A 20,027-nucleotide genomic window follows, 5' to 3' on the forward strand; every position below is an offset into this window, starting at 1 on the left:
TCGGCATTTTGTTCAGACGGATCCGCCATTTTGGAAGCCTGAAACTGCTATTTTTTTAAAAACCGGGTCCCAGAGTGGATAAATCTGAAAACGCCACTCTTGCGTTTTCATGTGTACAGCCAATCTGTATATTTTGTGAAACGATGTCATCACCCCATGCTCCAAGTCTTCTTCTCCGTTTTTAGTGTATCTCTGTGGAAGAATTCCTGGTTTAAAAAAATTGGACATGAACGCCCTTTCAAGTCAAAACTTGAATGCGATGAGCTCGTAATTACAACTTCAGAAGTGGGAAGTACGAAATTTCCGATAGCATGTGAAGGCAGCATGAGAGCCTACTCTGCTCAGTCTGTTGTGATTGGTCTACCTCTTACAATGCATATTAGAAACGCAATGCTTATTACCATATCTGAATTTCAGCTCCGGGGGCTTCCTCCATGCATGATACACAGTGATACTGACAGTAACAATGGCGTCAGTTTTTTCCATATCAATTCCAGCAGGAATCCCCATTCTTTTGAAATGCATGCAAAGTGGATTCACAGTGCTGATCTATAAATAGCATCTTCTTGACGTGTCGACAACACGAACCAAACTCTTTTAGGCCTCAGCTACAACTACAGTGTTTGAGAAAATAGAACATTTCCATTTCCAAACCTCAAATACTCATGCACCACTGTTTACTCTGTAATCCACAGACAGATATACCTACCTCGCATACAGATATACCTACCTCGCATACCGCCCCTATCATTGCGATCATCATAGCCATCCTACTGACCGGTGCTGTGTTTGGGGTTCTGTTTGTAAAGAAGTACGTCTGTGGTGGAAGGTCAGTCACATTTTATGGGTAACATATAGAATATGTTTAATTATATAAAATAAAATGAACATTATGATCGTAATCTGTCTTGGCCTCAATATTTTTGTAGGTTCCTGGTACACAGATACTCAGTCTTACAACATAACGTGGAAGCCAATGCCGTAGATGAACCACTGGACACAGATGTGGCTGGAGCACCTAAGATTGATTTCCATGACGACTCAGATGAGGTACAGATTTGGACCATCTAACATTAATACATACACCTAAATGGAATCTTCTTTGGTATAAGCTAAATAGTGGTACTGATTTTGCTAAATGAATGTGTTTTTGGCAGGACCTACTGGAGTAAAGCTGTGCATTAGGTGAGCACAAGGAGCTACATTTCCTGTCATTCAGGCATTACTGCTGCTGTCTCTCTCCCACTAAAGCACAAACCAGCTGTCAGCTTTCTCAAACTTAATCTACCAGCTAATGTCATGCGCTTCCTGCTTCTCGACCAATGGGAGGGAACCTGGTTGCTTCTCTACCAATTGGAGGGTATTCTGATGATGCTGTTCTCATGATAGAATAGTCTTGTGAATGTAGCTCTGCTGAAATCCTCTAAAGCAGAGAAAAAGTGTTTAAAACGCTGTTTGTGGACGTTTCAGTTCTTTCTTTTGAAATTGGGGTCTTCTGGGCGAAATTTTAAGGATCAAAAGTACTGGGGTACTTGTAAAATACTTGCTTTTCTTTTTATGTCCAGATGCTCTTACGTCAGAACTAGACGTATAGTTCATCCTCGCGGGTGATATCAGATTTTGAAATGGTTTATTTCAGCCATAATTTCGTTCAGCAACAGGACACAAATGAATCATATCATATGTGATGTTTAAAAAATACTGTGCTACTGAATCCTGACTGTGTCTATCACTGAAATGTGATCATACCTGCTGTCAAAGCTTTAGTTTAATGTCCACTTTACTGTAATAATAGCAATAAAATGCTGAGAAACACAAAAAAGGATAATATATTTATGATTTAAGATTTGTGAACATTATTTACCTGAACCTGTGTAGCTAGGCTGTGAGTTTGACAAAGTGGGATTGTTATTTGGACAAATAACTGTAGAACATGGAGATAATCTTCACATTACACATTTGTAAATAAGCAACTGTCACACTTCAAACCAAGCAATTTCTGTGACAGTTAGGTCAAATTTTGTATTAAATATTTTTATGAACTAAATAATGAAGATGCATGTAAAATAGAACAGGACTGTAGTTTGTGTACAATTTTGAACATTTTGCCCAAATCAAATTTTGTAGTTAAATAGTTTTCTTAGATTTCGACATTTGTGCTGTTTTTTGGTTCTTGTCTTGACAGCAGGAAAGGTTTTTATTTTTATTTTTACTATTGCGCATAGACACCCTAAAACCTGACAAAGCGTTTGTGTGACAAAACATTAGTCGCAATAATGTTGCATGTGTTCATTATTTTCATGTGTGTGCCGCAACTTCAGCGAGGAGAGAACTGAGTCTTTGACCATGTGATTTGATTTTGAATATTCAAATGCAATAGAGAAATTTACAACCGTTCTATTGATACTTCCTGTTTGCATAGATGCTTGATGTCTGATGCAGTGAGGTTTTTTTTATTATTAAGTGTGTATTATGCTATTTTAAAGGTTCCTAATGTTGTTTTGGAGGTCTCCTACAATTGGTTTACATGCATCCAAGTTAAAAAAATCGCATATTACTGTATGTGAATTTCAGCTTCTTTGCGGCTTCCCCAGTGCTTGATACACTGATATGGACAGTAATAATGGCATCGTTTTTTTTCCATATCAAATCCAGCAGTCTTAAGTCTTTGATGATGTGATTTTGAATATTCCAATGCAATGGAGCAATTTAGCACCTTTCCATTGGTACTTCCTGTTTGCATAGATGCTTGATGTCTGATGCATTGTTTTTTTATTAAGTGTGTATTTAAATATCAGTTCTACAGTTAATTTGGAGCCATTTGTTTCAACATCCCTTGCAGTTGTTTGCTTATAAACACATACCTAATCAACAGTCTCATATTTTCTTAGAGGAAGACAATCTCCTTTGCAAAAACTATGAGTTATATATGGTGTTAATAGGTATAAAAAAACATAGTGTATGTTTTGATTCAAGTGCCTAGCATGGAGGCAGAGCTTGTGCCTTCCAGTGAAATATAGATCAATTCAAAAACAAGAGAACAATCTCATTTCTGAAAGAATTACCACAGTTCATAACATGGGCTTTAACTAAAACGATGACAAAATGTTTCAGTTGATGAAAATATCAAACATGCCCCTTAATGATTTAATACATATTGTCTTACTAAATTGGGTTGCTCTCCATGCTTGGGTTAATAATAATAATAAATCTAAAGCTAAATGATTTCCATTGTGACAGTGATTTTATTTATATGAGGTGTAACGCTTTTCTTGCTGTGCAAAATTAATGTACATATTGGTTGTGAAGCTCTGTATATACTGCAATTCCAACTTTGTATCTGTTATTTTTTGCTCTGTATATTTGGAACTGTTGTTTGAGAAATAAATTGATTTGTCCCACTGATTTTGTATATTTATTGTGATTTTTTTAGTTTGCAAATAAGAGTAAAAAAAAGCAAATGTGACAAAGAAAAGTGTACAATAAGCCATTTAAGGTGCTACAAATTGTAACATAGTTCCTTCCTATTCCATTTGTTTATCAACCATAAAAAACAGGCCTAGACTTTAGCAACAAGTGTCTTGATAAACATGAAAGACTTGGCAGCCACTCAAATTCTGTACAGGAAGTTGCCTTCACTGTCAAAAAACTCACTTCCCTTCTGTTTCACTGGGCTGGGGGGTTTCTGCAGTGTTTGTGTGATGTGCTCTAGCTCTTCCTCTGTGAGAATCACCCCATCCCACTCCTCTTCCTCCTCCTCCTCTAACGCTATATCATCTCTCATGTCCATTTTCGCTGTAGAGTCTGGCTGCTCTTGCAAAGCAGGTGTCAGTTTATGTACAGCTGATGGTACTTGAGATGGTACTACGTTTCCACCAGAGGGCGTCAGTCCAGTCTCACCCTCCCTCACTGCAAGGGCTGTTTTACTCTGTGTTGTCAGGGCACCTGTTTTTCCAGAGGAGAGTGTGGCTGGTGCTGCACTCTTTGGCAGTCTGGACTGTTCAGTTTTGCCCTCTCTGAGAGACAGCTGCCCCGTACTAGCTAACACTTTAGAGTCCTGCTTTAGCTTTCGGACTGATGTTGGGGTGAATTTGCTGCGGAGGACTTTGGAGATGACATCAGGGCTTACGGAGAAACCCTCTGCTAATCTCTGTAGTGTCCATTCCTCTGGGGACTCTTGCTTTAAGTACCTGGGAAAAGAGACAAATGACTGGTCAGTGTTTGGAGGGGTGGCGGATAACTACAATATTTTTGGCAATAGTGTTGTACAGCAATATATATATTATTATGTTATAACATACAGGAATGTGTTGGATTTGAAATATTATATTAAAGACACAATATGTCATTTTTCACTGCTAGAGGTCACTTATTCAAAACAAAGGCGCAGCTTGATGAAGCCTTGATTTCGCGGAGCTTTTATTATGCCACAGACGAGCGCTCTTGCTTCTTTCGCTCATGCGTATGTGGGATAATGCAGCGCTGTTTTATCACATTAGATACATTATTTGAGTGTGTTGAAAGTTATTATAATGCTACTCTGTGCATTCGCTTAGCAGCTACTATGAGACACTTGTTGCACACTGCAGAAAGCTAGATCATATTAGGCATGGTAAAACATGGTACTCGCTGTAAATCAAGAAAACAAGATTTAAACAATAAGACTAACTGTGCTCATCACTGTCGATGAATGTATCCAAACAGTTGCCCACCTGTCTAATGAAACACATAATATATTAAAGTGTCTTTGGTGTTTCCATGGTTTCTACAAAATAAAACCAGAAACCGAGGGTAACGTGGGTATGATGTCATTGACAGGCGACACACGGACATGGTCCATGTCCGGGTTAAAATTGCTTATTTCTCTGGATGTAAACATTCTTGGAAACAGTCAACAAAATATATAACATTATTTTAATCCAAAAATCTTACATATTGTGCCTTTAAAGTTTCATTTAAAGCATCCACTAAGAAAAATTATATTAAAATTATATCACTGTTTTATATAAAAATACGCTACCATTCAAAGGTTTGGGATCAGTACGATTTTTTTCTCTCTTTTGAGAGAAATTAATATTTTTATTCAGCAAGGAAGCATTAAATTGATCAAAAATGACAGTAATGACTTTTATATCGTTATAAAATATTTTTATATCACAAAATGTTAATTTGAACGTTCTATTCATTAAAGAAACTTGAAAATAGTATTATGGTTTCCACAAAAATATTAAGCAGCACAACTATTTTCAACAGGGATAATAATAAGAAATGTTTTTGAGCATCAAATCAGCATATAAGAATGATTTGCCATCACAGGAATAAATTACATTTTAAAATATATTAAAAATAGAAAAAAGTTATTTTTAAATTGCAATAATATTTCACAATATTACTGTTTTTTTATCTTATATATATATATATATATATATATATATATATATATATATATATATATATATATATATATATATATATATATATATATATATATATATATATATATATATATATAATTATTATTATTTTTTTTTTTATCTAACTGTCCCCAAACTTTTAAACGGTAGTGTAAATTAAAAAAAAAATTTAAAATAGTGGGCATAGAAAAAAGATGAACACTGCGAAAATATTACACTATAAATTTATATATGATTAATTTGCAATCAGTTACTTTTTCAATTAATTAATTAATTATTTAACATATTCAAATACAAAGATTTTGTGCTTAAATATTAGAATTAATACTAAAGTCCTCCAAGGAGATTTTTATATAGTCACATGTGATGTAAGTGAATGCTGAATATAAACATACAGTTATACAAACATTTCTGACAGCTCAATGCTGTGACTGACCAATCAGAATCAAGAACTGTGTAATAAACAGACATATTCACACTGATACCTTATCTGTTCAATGGCATCCCAGCTGAGCCTTCTCTCCGGGTCTCCGGGATTGTTCATTTGCCTCTTGATTATGTGAAACTTTGCTGCTTTATGCTTTCTCTTCTCGTCACTGCACAAGAAATAATTTTAATACATGAAGAAAGAGGTATTTGTTTTTGTTCTCCTGTATACTCACCTAATAATAGTGTTCAGTTTGGCTTCCACTACATCCATATCATGGTCATCTTCAAACATGTCTTCCTGTGGTTTCTGTTTTGAATGTGAATCAGAATACCTCCCGTATGCGCCTCGACTGGCATGGCGACAAACCTGGCAAGCAGCAGGTCCTGGGAAATGAGCCAGTTTGGTGGCCAACATGTGAGCCATTCTCCATGGTGTGATTGTGACCATTCTGTACAGTCACAAACATAAAGACAGCGACAACTGAAATTGCAACTTAATCCAACATAAAAAAGGACTATTTATCAAATAACTATTTATAATAAGAGTTTGAAGAAAAGTCTGAGAACACAAAAGTCTAGGATTTGAAAATAAATAAATAAATACAACTGGGCACAAAAGTGACCACAATTTTTCTCACATATTTTAGTGTGGTATTAAAAAGCAACTCTTATTGTGAAGCACATGTTCATTTATAATGCAAATTTAAGATGTCTACATGAGTTCAGGGAAGGTCTAACATGTTTAGGTAGTTTGGTCACACACATTTATTTACCGGGACTGCCATCTTAACACAATGATGACGTCAAAGCTCAGAAATGACAAGCAAGTTTTCAAAGTTAATTTTTGAATAGCTCATACATCTTTTTATCATCATGAAAGGGTTATCTATAAATACATATTGAAATTATATTAATACATGGTTTATTCTGTTGTCAGACTGCAGATACATGAAGACGGTCACAACTGTCTATCTATCTATCTATCTATCTATCTATCTATCTATCTATCTATCTATATATATCAATCTATCTATCGATCTATCTATCAATCTATCTGTTGATCTATCTATCTATCTATCTATCTATCTATCTATCTATCTATCTATCTATCTATCTATCTATCTATCTATCTATCTATCTATCTATCTATCTGTTAAACGGTTTAAGGCTAGACACTGGTCCATTTTGAGATTTTGGACTATTTTGCTGCCATAACTTGTCTTCTTTCAGGCTAGCGGAAAGGAAACATTCAAAATACATTTTTATTTTATCACACTTTATCTATCTGTGTAATTTAATCTCTGTAGATTTCAATTACAATACATCTATTTAAAGATCTATTTGGATGAGTTGTTTTCTTCTGCACCAGCCAGAACTCTCCACTTCAATTATAGCACATATGCCAAACTCTCAAGTTTTATTTCTATCTATATTCTCAAGGTTTTTACAGATTTTGTTTCATATTTCATTCGCCTGATTCATATAACATTTTATTCCTAAAAACTAGAAAGCACCATTACTACGTCACTTCCCTAACGTAAGCTACTTAGTAAACCATCATACAAAAGGTCAAATTTACCCTGCTCTATTTCGTAGCTCAAACTTAACATTTATGCAACCATATAATGCCAAATGCTGTTTGTACACATTTTCTAAACAGTGCCTGTAAAACACTCACATGTTACTCTTGCTCTTCTCTCGTTTCACGGTGACATTGCACCGGAAGCATGGTATATCCACGCATGCGCCGCTGTCATTCGATACTTTCCGACTCGGATCGTTTTTGCTCGGCAACACTCGGCTCAGTTCGCCGATCACATGCGTCAAGCCTGCCCCCTTTCTTCTCTGTGTGGCTCATTTTGCGCCATTTTGTCCGCACCACTGTGTTGATTGGGTTTTTGAGATCTGTAGTGGAGCCAATCAGAAGGGTACCGGACAACCGGAGAAACGGTAAAGGGTTGCGCTTGCTCTAAGGGAAATGGTAGCTGACAACACGGATTGGTTTGTCAGTGACCAACCAAATGACTAATTCCGAATACAGAAATCAAATTTGTTAATGCGAGAGGTAGGGAGCGCGAGCCGTAAGCGATAGGCGCGCGAGCACGGACAATGGACATGAATGATGTGAGGCGGTCGAAAACAAAGGCAGACCTGCAAATGTTTGTGACATAGGGTCTGTTTTGACTAATTAAAAACAGGTTGAATTTCAGCCTATTTTAGTTACCTTGGTTTGCCCATAACAAGTAGCACGTTTGTGAAATGCTGCAAATTTGTCAATTATTAAGACCTTGTCAACTTTTCAGTCACTTACTTTGTATGTGGAGCTAAAAGCATCAGACAAACAGTCAGAAGGTAATATAAGATGCTGTTCATAATGTTAAACACATTCAACAAGGAAACACAGTCTCAAAATACACCTGGCTTCTGGCCAAAACCTGCAGCAAGGGACTTGTGTGTTCAACATCACAACATGAAATCATGTTTTCATAGAAGTCTGCTAGTTGTGTTTATACTGAGGAATGAGTAGGTAATACCGTGCACCTCATTTATTTATTTATTTGATGTTTTTATGACAAATTAGGTGAGGAAGGAAAGATGGAGCAATATACAACTACAACCGGGGATCAAATAGTGGTGCAAGCTGCCAATGGGCAAATCCAGCAGCAGGTAAGAGCCAATGTAAACAAGTTACTGTTAATCAGTGACTTTTACAGTGGGAAAAAAAGACCATGGCTCTGTGTTTGATTGGTTTTGTTTTTCCCATGCTTTTTTAAACTTATCTAAATTGTACATTTTACTGTATGCACTGCAGATGTGTATCAGGTGCAGTAGTATTTTTAAAATAGCAGGAGAGTAATCTACTTCAGGAAGTGGTTACCAATTCAAGGAAAGGACTGAGTAAATAGTTTTTGAACTGGCCTTCAGTCTCTCTCCTTTGAAATGAAAAGCTTCAGTCCTGATAAAAACAAGGTTTATGTGATACAAACACACCCAGTGTGCAAATACTATATTAATCACAGCTTTTTGTCCTCTCTCTATATAAAGGAGAGAGCGGGGCACAACCTAATGCGGGGTTAGTTGTAACACACGGTTTAAAACTTTCCACACGCCGGCATGATGAAACTTAGTGAATTTGCTAGTTGCCATATCAACACTTTATATTCAGTTTATTAATTTTTTTATTCTTTAAAAAATGTCAATAAACATTTATTTAACCATAGAAAAAGTAAATTTCTTCAGTACATTTTTCATCTCTGTTTTTGTGTTTATTTAAAATGAGACAAATCTGATATTATTGTAATCTTATATCCGTTATTTAACAGTTGAGATGGTTCTTTAATGCTGATCTAACCAGCAGAAGACAGACACTAGCCGGGTTGAAATCCCAGTTGGGCACTCTAAATACTCTGAACCCCAAGTGAGTTTACAAAAACTGAGAAAGTCAAGTGTTAGGTTGTGCCCCGCGCTCCCCTATGTGTAATTTTAGTTTTTTGACAAGATTGCTAATTTATCACTGTAGGACTGGATGTCAATTAGTTTTGCTTAAGGAGCCAGCTTTTAAATTGGACTTCAACACCGTAGTAATAATGTTTATTCTTCAAAACTAAAAATATATATATATAATTAAAATTAAATAGGCTTACTTTCTTAATGCATGTTCTTGTTGTTGTACTGATGAATTGTTCACAAAATGTTTTTTAATTGACTTGTTCTTCATCTGTATTAACTTTTCTTTTCCACTGAAAAGGTACAGCAAGTGACATTTGAGTTTGCGCCAAAATTAACGGACAGTGGGAAAAAAAAAATATAGTGAGCCTTTTATCCTTACTTTAAAAAGTTGCTAAACAATTTCTGGATTGTGAATCTGTTGAGAACCACTCATCTAGAATATAACAAATGGACAGTGTGAGTTATGTGATTAGATTAGGAAGTATAAAATAAAAGAGTGCATTTCTGTTAGAGATAATGCAGAGCAAAGTGTGATGTGGGATTGTCCACAGGCTCAGGGCACCGTAACTGCGGTACAGCTGCAAACAGAAGCACCCGTCGCTACGGCAACAGGCCAGCAAGTGCAGACGCTCCAGGTAGTTGTGTGACCTCCGACCTTCAGGCTTGTGATGTTGCATGCGTCATGTCACACTGTCTGTGAGGATGTGAGCTCGTCCGGCATGCCTTGCTTTTACTTACAGCAAATCGTGATCCGGATCATCCAATGAGCTTTCCACTATGTTCCATGTTGCCCATGGCATCAAATCATCTGCTTAGGACACATTTTAAAGAGGAATTTGCATCTTTTAATGTGTCTGGAACAGAATTAAAAAAGTATAGTAACTACCGAGATATTACTATAAGATCACTTGCATGTTATCACCACTTTATACTGATCAGTTGACAGCACTGTATGTATGGATTTAGATGAACTGCACGATTGTCTTTTGAGTGGATGATCATGTTTGTGTAACAATACAAACATGTGGAAATCAAGCTGCCTCATTACAGCAATTACCACCAGTCCGGGTAATATTTTAAAGTAATATTTACTGTAATGTAACTGGAACAACATGGCCATTAAAATTCAACTTTTTCCATCATAAACGGTGATGTATGTCCTGTGTAATGCTTAAAATTGCCTAAAGCATGTGCGGGTCTAATATAGTGTTGCATATCTACATCTCACCATGTTAACTTTCGGTTTACGTGTGCGCTCAGGTCCAGGGTCAGCCGTTGATGGTCCAGGTGAGTGGAGGGCAGCTGATTACATCCTCAGGTCAGCCCATCATGGTACAGGCCATGTCTGGAGCTCAGGGCCAGACCATCATGCAGGTGCCTGTGTCTGGAGCTCAAGGCCTTCAGCAGGTAAGTGTGTAATGCTCATATTTTAGGTTAAATTATCTAAATATGTCTCTGTTATTGTTATTAATGCATTTGGTTTTGTACATTTTTACGTGTATATGTAGATCCAGTTGGTTCAGCCGGGTCAGATTCAGTTGCAGGGAGGTCAAACTCTGCAGCTGCAGGGTCATCAGGGTCAGGCTCAACAGATCATCATACAGCAGCCCCAGACTGCCATTACTGCGGGCCAGAACCAGGTCTCAAACACACTTTATTCTTTTCTTTGGTCGGTTTAGTTGGAATGTAGCTAAACAATTCCAGGCCTTGTACCAATATGCAAATTAGTTAACATATTGGTTAAAATTGAGTGGGAACGTTGTTGCATATTCTGAATTAAAGGTGCAGTGTGTAATGTTTATGAGGATCTATTGACAGAAATGCAATATAATATACATAATTATGTTTTCAGTGGTGTATAAAGACCTTACATAATGAACTGTTATGTTTTTATTACCTTAGAATGAGCCATTTCTATCTACATACACCGCGGGTCCCCTTACAGTGAAGTCACCATTTTACGCCGGCATGTTTCTACTTTCTACAGTAGCCCTAAACGGACAAACTGCTCTACAGAGTGCTAGCTACTCTCTGCTGTCTCAGACGACGACATCTTTGTCCTGTGTCGGCAGCTGTAGCTTCTCCATGTAGGGGAGGGGTGAGCGGTGGGCGGTTGCAATTCGCAACCTCACCACTAGATGCCGCTAAAATTTACACAGTGCACCTTTAAGAGAATGCTGTCATATCAACTATAATGAACAGAGTTTGTGCAATTGGTATAAGGCAGATTTTTTTCCGATTTCTTCACCCAGGTTTTGTTGTATAAGCTATAAATGAATTTGTGTTCTTTTTTACAGGGGCAGCAGATAACAGTACAGGGACAGCAGCTTGCCCAAACAGCTGAAGGACAGACCATTGTTTACCAGCCTGTGAACGCTGATGGCACAGTTCTGCAGCAGGGTATTTAAATACCTGGTTTATAAGTCTTCAATGTACATTAACTCCGATAAACTAGATGATCAATATGGGTTTTAACGAACATGAAAATGAAACCATTTTACTGAAGGTTATTCAGGTTAGGAGGACTAATAGTTCTCTCCCCTCCATAGGCATGATCACCATCCCAGCAGGCACCCTGGCAGGCACTCAGATTGTCCAGGCAGCAGGGGCCAACACGGCTACAACCAACAGCGGGCAGGGCACAGTCACCGTTACCTTGCCAGTATCCGGAAACATGGTGAACACTGGGGGAATGGTCATGGTAAGACCTTCTGATGAGGTATCTAGCAAACTTAAACCGTCCCCTTCATTAGTCATCACAGGTGTAGGAGGGTGCATGCTGTGTTAAAACTCAATCACCTTGCTTGTGGAATCACCTTTTCATGTCCAGATCCAACCTACAGAAAGTAAATAGATATGTACGAGTGATTTTAATTCAAAGTGATAGTTCACCCTAGGGCTGGGCGATATAATGGTAATTATCGATAAAATAACAAGTTTGATATATGTTCGACATAATATTTATGCACCAAATGCGGAACGAAACAGCGTTAATGGCACCACACAGAAAATGTATCAGCTCGACTTAAAGGGTTAGTTCACCCAAAAATGAAAATTCTGTCATTAATTACTTACCCTCATGTCGTTCGACACCCGTCAGACCTCCGTTCATCTTCGGAACAGAAATGAAGATATTTTAGTTGAAATCTGATGCCTCTGAAAGTCCTCCATTGGCTCAATGGCACTCTACACTCTCAAGACCCTTAAAAGGTACTAAAGACGTTGTTACAAAGTCCATCTCACTACAGTGGTTCTAAAATAACTTTATGAATCGGCGACAATAGTTTTTGTGCGCAAAAAAACCCCTAAATAACGACTTGCATAGTGATGACGATTTCAAAACAAAGCATCATGAAGCTTCGAAGCATTATGAATCACTGAGTCGATTCAGCGGTTTGAATCGCCAAATTTCAGCAGTTTGGCGGTTTGACACGCGATCCGAATCATCATTCGGCTCAGTGATTCATAACGCTTCGAAGCTTCATGATGCTTTGTTTTGAAATTGTCATCACTATGTAAGTCGTTATTTAGGGTTTTTTTGCGCACAAAAACTATTGTCGCCGATTCATAAAGTTATTTTAGAACCACTGTAGTGAGATGGACTTTGTAACGACGTCTTTAGTACCTTTTAAGGGTCTTGAGAGTGTAGAGTGCCATTGAGCCAATGGAGGACTTTCAGAGACTATCAGATTTCAACTAAAATATCTTCATTTCTGTTCCGAAGATGAACGGAGGTCTGACGGGTGTCGAACGACATGAGGGTAAGTAATTAAAGACAGAATTTTCATTTTTGGGTGAACTAACCCTTTAAACGGCAGAGTGCATCAGCAAGTTGTGTTGATCGGTCTTGATCATGTGACGACTAAACAGCGATGTGAGAAGCGCTTAAATTCAGCAAAGAACACGCATGTCTTGCTGATTTAAACTAGTTTAAAGCCACATGAAACAGGGCTAACATTCTCAACAGAAACGTTTTGCCATGAATGATCCAGTTAGGCTTTTCGATCTACAAATCACCATCATTTACAATGGTTTTACTGTAGTAACACTAACTGCATGATGGTATTGTGGCAGAAAGTATTTTTGTTATTAATCTATAGCACTTGTGCATTTGTATTTATACTAAATGTATTTAGGCTACGGTTTTTCATAACAAATACAATAGAAGCCATATAGTTAAATTTTTACCATGGTAGTGACGTGCTTTATGCATGGTTTTACTCACAATCTAAATGCATGATACTATAGATGACCAATGGTCATTTTAATAAAAGTGAAATAAAATTTTAACTGTCAGAATATTTAAATTTCCCCCTATAAAAAGGAGGTTGTTATAATTTTTACGGATGTTATGTTACTGTTTTTGTTAACATATTTACCTGTGCATCCTAAATCAAGCTACTGTCAAATGTGCATTTCTAAGAGACAAAACATGTAATATTATTAATATTGCAGCCTGCACTGCAAACTGTGCCAAAGATACGTGCCAAGTCAGGCAACACAAACCTGTTTCATATCACCCGTTAGAACATGCAGAAACTAATTTAAAGAAATACATGTTTCTATTAAGATATTTCTTTTGTTAAGGAAAAAAGACTGAAAAATTCTCAATTTCAAAAACGTTTTGAATGTACGACCTCAGATTTGTTAAATGTTCACCTGTTTGGCAAGTGTTTGTCATGTTCTGACAATAAATAGTAGTTATAAAACCAAAATTAGCGGTCTGGTTTCTACGTCTTTCACTCAGGAGCAAAAATCTGCCATGAAACTTAAAAGAAATGAAGATTTGACATTTATCGTGATCATTATCGAGATCGACTGATATCAAATATTTTATCGTGATTTTTTTTTTTTTTTTTTTCATATCGCCCAGCCCTAGTTCACCCAAATGTTGTTCTAAACTCACATGACTTTCATTATTCTGTGGCAGTGTTATTTTTGTATAATTTATAAATGATTATAGTATTTATTAATATTTAAATTATATTTACTGTTTGCACTTTATTTTAAGTTTTAATAATTTGGTTATATGCTTTTGTCATTGTTTAATTTTTTTTTTTTGTTATATTAATTTTATTAATTATAAATATAACATTTTTTTCCCAACTTAAATTGGCTATACTTAATGTTGGATGTATAAACCTGAAAATTGAAAGAAATGTTCAATTAAAAATGATTTGTATAAGCAACTTTCACAATAAATGTATGTAAGCAGTGTCCGTACTGCGTTAAGGATACTGCCTTACAACCCCTGCGAGCAAGATAAAGGGGACTATAGTAAGAAATACTCACTAGAAAGATAAAAAGCGAACATGCACAATTCTGAAAAGTATGTATACGGCAAGAAAGAAGAGAAACATTCAGAAATGAAATGGTTCGAATGTTCGGTAGACTTTATCCATTTTTGCTTTGTCTTTTTATTCTCTGAAATTTTCTGGGGACCCCTTAGAACCTTCTGGAGGACCCCAGTTTGAAAACCCCTGGCTTAATGTACCGCTCAGCCCTAATGGCAACTTTTCTAGGTTCCTTAATAAATTTTATAACTAGTTTGTTTGTTTTGTCTAGTAGAAGCAACGCGTTGCCATGATTAGTTTTTCCTCTGTTGCTGGTGTCGCTTAGCCTGACGTTGTTCTAGTCAGAATATAAGTCTGATACTGCTCCGTTGGGCTGTGATTATGGGGCGTATTTCAACCGAACCAGGAAAGACCTCAATTGGATAGACCTACAACCAATCAGAGCGACGGAGCGACGCATAACGTTAGTTGTCCAATGTCAACAGAACTCAACTGCACACAGTGTTGCCAAGTCCGCGGTTTTCCAGCGGGCTGTTTTTCCATTTCCGTGGGTTGAAGCGACCCCAATTATGTGATATTTAGACCCAGGAATGCGAATTTTAGCGGGCAACCCTGACAAAAAAACCACACATTTTACCCCCCAAATGGCATTTTTTCCAGAGAATCCCCCCGGAAGCTATTGGGCTTGTTTTTGGGTGGGTTTGTTGTGACAACTTGGCAACCCTGTCTGCACGCACGCTGGAAGAAGTAGAATCTTTATGATCTTTGCCGGTGTTGTAAAAAAGAATTTAAGGATACACAGAGTACTTACCGACGCGATCATCATTTCTGAGAGAAATAGTGAAGGTGAATGCATATACGAACAAGTTCTCCGTTTAGGATTAGAACGAATTCAACCCAAGCGCTTTTTGGTGACATGGATGATTATGTTACTGTTTATCATCTGTCCATCATCGTCTAAAGCCCGCCCTGACAATTTGATATGTCCGAACAGCTTCCGTTGCTCCACAATGGATCAAGTCCAGACCGAACTTCCCGACGTCAAATTTTGTGGGTGGGGCTAAGTTCGGCTGGCATCCAGGCTAGGTGTCGTATGTCATTCCCTGTTAAGGCAACATTTCTCATTTTCGTGTGAGTGTTTTAAGTATACGTTTTTCACCTAATATTTATGTTTTGTTTCAATTCTATTTCCATAATTTATAGAAAACAATTTGTATCTGGGATTCTGAGCTGTCAAAATTCAAAATGACGAAAAAGCACCATAAAAGTGGTGAAATTTAAGTCATTCAAAGCTATTGTATGACTTCAGAAGATTTGAATTGAAGTCATATTGGCCACTTTTAGGAATTGTGAACAGTGCTTTCTTTGTCATTTGGAGCTTGACAGCCCGGATTTCCCAGATTTAATTTCATTATTAAATAAAACAAAAGATTGGCTAGGACACATTTTTCCTTTTGTGTTTCACAAGAGAAATAAAGTCATACAGTTTTGGAGCAACATGAGGGTGTAAATAATAAGATTGTATTTAAGGTGAACTCCTTTAATATGTAATAGCATTCAGTGTCTTCCAATTTAAAAACAAATCCTAGTTTCAGGAATCTTCCTAGAATTTGATGATTTACTCAGAAGCAAGTGGAATGTGGCGACCTCCATCTGCTCTGTTAATATTTAGCATTGATTCAGGTGTAAGGATGATACCTGCCTGTAGTCTCTTCACAAATGATCCACTCAGCTGTTCCGTGGGTGTCCTTTTCTCACGCTAGCGTCATCATATTTCCGTCCATATTACATCAGCTGTCACCCGACTGATCACTGGACTGCTAATTAATTTGATTTAATTTGATTGATTGAAATTGTTTCATTTGCAAATACATTTTTTTTTGTCTGTTTAGGTTTGGACAGAATTAATTAATTCTGTTTGCCTGTTTCCTTTCTTTCCCGCTCTGCCAGATGGTGCCAGGTGGTGGTGCTGTGCCAGCCATCCAACGAATCCCTCTGCCAGGGGCCGAGATGCTCGAAGAGGAGCCACTGTATGTTAATGCCAAGCAATATCATCGTATCTTAAAGAGACGGCAAGCTCGTGCCAAGCTGGAGGCAGAGGGCAAAATCCCTAAAGAAAGAAGGGTGAGTCTTGATGCGCATCTTGAGATGAATTATGTCTCATATCCAGACTGATTCCTTGCTCTCCCCTGCAGAAATACCTTCACGAGTCACGTCACAAACACGCCATGCAGCGGAAGCGCGGTGACGGGGGGCGCTTCTTCTCACCTAAAGAGAAAGAAGAAATGGCCTTGGCCATGCAGGTGAGAGCGCAGGGCCATGTCAAGCAGGAAGACCTCCACAATGCCACCGAACTCACGAACGCACATTGGCTGCCCGAGCACACTCCACCCCTCGCATAGACGCTCATCTCCGCTGTCATTGAACTCCTTAGCAGATCCATTCTCACTCCTTTCCTGGTGTGACATGCTGTCATTGGCTGCTCTTGCACGCATCACCCCCTGCTTTTTTCCTGTGCTTGTTGGCTGCTTGAGTCTGTCCCACCATGTCTTGTTGCTAGTTAAGCATTCGTGCGAACGGACTGCAAAATCTGCTGTGTGGTATTTTTTGACCTGCCTGTCTGAACTTGGATTTCCGATATGGTGTTATTTAACAAGAAAAAGATCATCTCTTCACACTCATTACATAATCAGGATGAAAACATCCCTTGCATCCTACTGATGCAGCTCTTCAGGACTAAGAATTGCTAACGCAATGTGACTGACTTTATCATGTGACTGTTTCTGTTTGATCTAAGCACCATTATTAGCGGCATGGAGGTTAAAGAAAGCATGAATGCTCTGTCAGTTTTAATCATGAAATCACTGCCTGAAAATATGGACCAGTTTAAAAGAAATGAGATTTGTTTGAAATGTATATATTTTATGTTGTTTTGTTTACAACTTTTTTTCCGTTTTTTTTTTTTTAAAGAAGCATTTGTTTTTTGTTTGGTGGATACGGTCCTTTCTTTCTTGCTTGGCTTTACCTGTGCAGTGTCATCATCACTGTGTTCATTTTTGTCGCATGTTGTGATTTTTATGCTGAATAAACATTCTGACTGACTTCCAAAATGTTCCCTGAGGAAAAAGAACAATTTACAACCAAATTCCACTACCCTTTTAAAGTTTGGGGTCTGTTTTTTTTGTTGTTGTTGCAAGAAATAAATCCTTTTGAGTCAACAAGGGTGCTTAAAATTGACCAAATGTGACAGTAAAGATATTTACAATGTTAAGTTCTATTTAAAAAATGCTGTACTTTTGAACTTTGTTCATCAAAGAATCCTGAAAAATGTGAGCAGTTTTCTCAAATATATTTCAACATTGATAATAAGAAACATTTATTGAGCAGCAAATCATCATATTAGAATTATCTCTGAAGGATCATGTGACACTGAAGACTGGTGTAATAATGCTGAAAATTCAGCTTTGATATCACAAGAATTAATTATATATTACAAATAGAACACTATTATTGTATCAAATAAATGCAACCTTGGTGAGCATTTCTTTCAAAAACATAAAAAAAAAAAAACTTGTTTACCCCAAACTTTTGAACAGTAGTGTAAACTGTGCCGTGTGATGTTCCTGTTTATCATGTTTTGTCATGTCATTTTTATTCAGAAATGTTTTGGGATTTGAATATATTTCCAGATACTTCCCTGACTAGAACAGGTATCTGTTATGAAGTCTCTAACATTAAACAGTTCTGTAGAACAGACGTCTAAATTTCCCTGAAATCCAATGACGTGACAGTTTGGTAAACATAAACCTTTTGCTGTTTTTTTCTTGGTTATTCAGTGTTTTCCTGATGCTATATAAATCATGATGTCTCAACCCTAGTAAAAAGGCTTAGTGCTGAGTGAAGCATATCTGAAAGTAGGCGTGAAGGGTAATGATTGACCCTCTTCCTCTCCGCTTCACCCCAGCAGGAGCAACAGGACCAGAACCAGACTGGAGACGAGGTTGTGGCCCAGATGATCCGGGTGTCATAGCGCTAGGACTGCTACCGTTTTTTAGTGACTCTGAAGGGCCAAACTTACACCGCTGTGAATCACCGTCTCCAATGTAACACTGTAACAGACTGACTTCCACTGAAGAGAGGGGCCCTGTTTTCTGTTTTCTCTCCGCGGCCTGGTATTGCTCCTGAGGACGCACCTAGATGGAGCCATTACTGTTAATGTACAGCGTAATGAATTCAGCTCGCGGTTTAAAAGGCAATTAAATAGCAAAGCGTAAATTGACCCACAGAGACGGAGAATACGCAGCTAACCAATGACTTGTTTACCGTGATGTTTCTCAAAGGTGGCAGTAGAAGCTCGTTGTAGTGTTGTTCAGTGTATTTGTACATGTTTGGCATGGGGAAAAGAGCATTGGGGAAACAATAAAGGCAAAAGGGCAACATTTTTGGGAAATCAGTCCTGGTCACCAAGGAAACACCAGGCATATAGGGTGTCCTTGTTTCCCAAGCTTTTAAAAAGGCCCTTAACATGAATTCATTTTACATAGTGTTTTGAGGGGGGGAAACAACTATCATTTGTAATTCGAGTGAGTTTTGTGTATCCAGTGACCTGTCTTCCTGGCTCATCTAATTCCTACTTGGAGAATGTGAATACTCTCGAGTTATTGTTTTGGACATTGAAGTCGTCTAACCTGTATTTTGATAAAAATTGTGTTTGAAATGCATTGCGAAAGATCTTGCTTTGTGAACTTGCCTTTATTATTCTAATCTGTGTGAGCACAAGAAGGCTGTAAATGATCCTAATTCAAACAATTCTATGATTCAATCTACTTGGGTGTTTGAAATCAGATATTTTAAAGTAGGCTAGTGTCTCTTAACCAGGGGTCAGGGGTATATAGGCCTGCATTTGTTTTTATATTAGGCTACTTATCATCTTAGACAGGATGACCTTTGAATATCGTCTCAAAGGGGGGCAAAAGTTTTTTTCAAAAAGGGACAGTTAAACGAAAATTAGAACAAATAGACAAAGGAATTTTTATTATGGAATTAAATTCTTAGGCCTACACGAAAATCAAACATTTCTTTGAATTATGAATTTCTTTGGTGGATTTCCATAAGGGATGTTCATTTCCTTTCAACCTTTTGTCTCACAGAAGAAAGAAAGTCTAGTGAAATCCCATATTATACAGGTCAGTTCATGCGTAGGCTATTTGTTTACAGTTATCCTTTTCAGTAAGCTTGAGATGAATTCTTAATTCTTAATAATAACTTAATAATTCACAATATTTCACACTTTAATGTATTTTCATAAAGTTAGTTAAACTCTTAAATATTAGTTGTTTTTCCGACAAGAACTGTTTAAAATGTTCTATAAAAAGCGACACATTACGGTACATGCACCGTTAAGACACGGTTCTCGTGCAACTTCCTCTGCGTGCAGGTG

The 20,027-nt window shown here is 37.4% G+C and overlaps 3 protein-coding genes across 23 annotated transcripts in view; 2 read left to right on the top strand and 1 right to left on the bottom strand.

Annotated features, from left to right (window-relative positions):
- sort1b (sortilin 1b) overlaps nucleotides 1-3,405 on the top strand; it is a 29,700-nt gene extending 26,295 nt beyond the window's left edge. Inside the window, exons 18-20 of the mRNA XM_079827964.1 lie at nucleotides 696-829; nucleotides 930-1,050; nucleotides 1,158-3,405. Of these exons, the coding sequence (XP_079684090.1) occupies nucleotides 696-829; nucleotides 930-1,050; nucleotides 1,158-1,172 (270 nt within the window). The 3' untranslated portion in view covers nucleotides 1,173-3,405. The remainder of the gene's footprint in view (nucleotides 1-695; nucleotides 830-929; nucleotides 1,051-1,157) is intronic.
- ngrn (neugrin, neurite outgrowth associated) lies at nucleotides 3,398-7,611 on the bottom strand. The gene is made up of 4 exons (XM_079827965.1): nucleotides 7,522-7,611; nucleotides 6,077-6,292; nucleotides 5,900-6,010; nucleotides 3,398-4,190 (listed from the first exon to the last, which is right to left on the bottom strand). Exons 2-4 carry the CDS (start codon nucleotides 6,289-6,291, stop codon nucleotides 3,611-3,613), a joined length of 906 nt encoding a protein of 301 aa, XP_079684091.1. The 5' UTR covers nucleotide 6,292; nucleotides 7,522-7,611; the 3' UTR covers nucleotides 3,398-3,610.
- Nucleotides 7,612-7,683: 72 nt separating this feature from the next.
- Nucleotides 7,684-19,320, top strand: nfyal (nuclear transcription factor Y, alpha, like). Of its 21 annotated transcripts, none has more exons than XM_079828207.1 (10): nucleotides 7,697-7,793; nucleotides 8,425-8,510; nucleotides 9,845-9,931; nucleotides 10,554-10,700; nucleotides 10,802-10,933; nucleotides 11,591-11,693; nucleotides 11,843-12,012; nucleotides 16,538-16,711; nucleotides 16,783-16,890; nucleotides 18,552-19,320. In XM_079828207.1, the coding sequence occupies exons 2-10, from the start codon at nucleotides 8,439-8,441 to the stop codon at nucleotides 18,615-18,617; spliced, it is 1,059 nt and encodes a 352-aa protein (XP_079684333.1). In that variant the 5' UTR covers nucleotides 7,697-7,793; nucleotides 8,425-8,438; the 3' UTR covers nucleotides 18,618-19,320. The 21 variants fall into 21 exon arrangements, with proteins under 21 accessions (XP_079684332.1, XP_079684333.1, XP_079684335.1 ...); XM_079828209.1 differs by having other exon boundaries at nucleotides 18,555-19,320; XM_079828210.1 differs by having other exon boundaries at nucleotides 11,843-11,994.
- The last annotated feature ends 707 nt before the right edge of the window (nucleotides 19,321-20,027 follow it).

The sequence above is a fragment of the Gobio gobio genome (genome assembly GCF_949357685.1).
Source record: "Gobio gobio genome assembly, chromosome: 10".
NCBI classification, from domain to species: Eukaryota; Metazoa; Chordata; class Actinopteri; order Cypriniformes; family Gobionidae; genus Gobio; species Gobio gobio.

Bases quoted from the DNA above. Each gene is read 5' to 3' on its own strand.
- nfyal (XM_079828190.1), top strand. From the start codon at position 8,439: ATGGAGCAATATACAACTACAACCGGGGATCAAATAGTGGTGCAAGCT. The intron at 11,694-11,842 runs GTATTTAAATAC...TCCCCTCCATAG, and splicing joins TGGCACAGTTCTGCAGCAGG to GCATGATCACCATCCCAGCA. The intron at 16,712-16,782 runs GTGAGTCTTGAT...TCTCCCCTGCAG, and splicing joins AAATCCCTAAAGAAAGAAGG to AAATACCTTCACGAGTCACG.
- ngrn (XM_079827965.1), bottom strand. From the start codon at position 6,291: ATGGTCACAATCACACCATGGAGAATGGCTCACATGTTGGCCACCAAA. The intron at 6,011-6,076 runs GTGAGTATACAG...TTTCTTGTGCAG, and splicing joins AAACTGAACACTATTATTAG to TGACGAGAAGAGAAAGCATA. The intron at 4,191-5,899 runs GTATCAGTGTGA...CTCTTTTCCCAG, and splicing joins GATGCCATTGAACAGATAAG to GTACTTAAAGCAAGAGTCCC.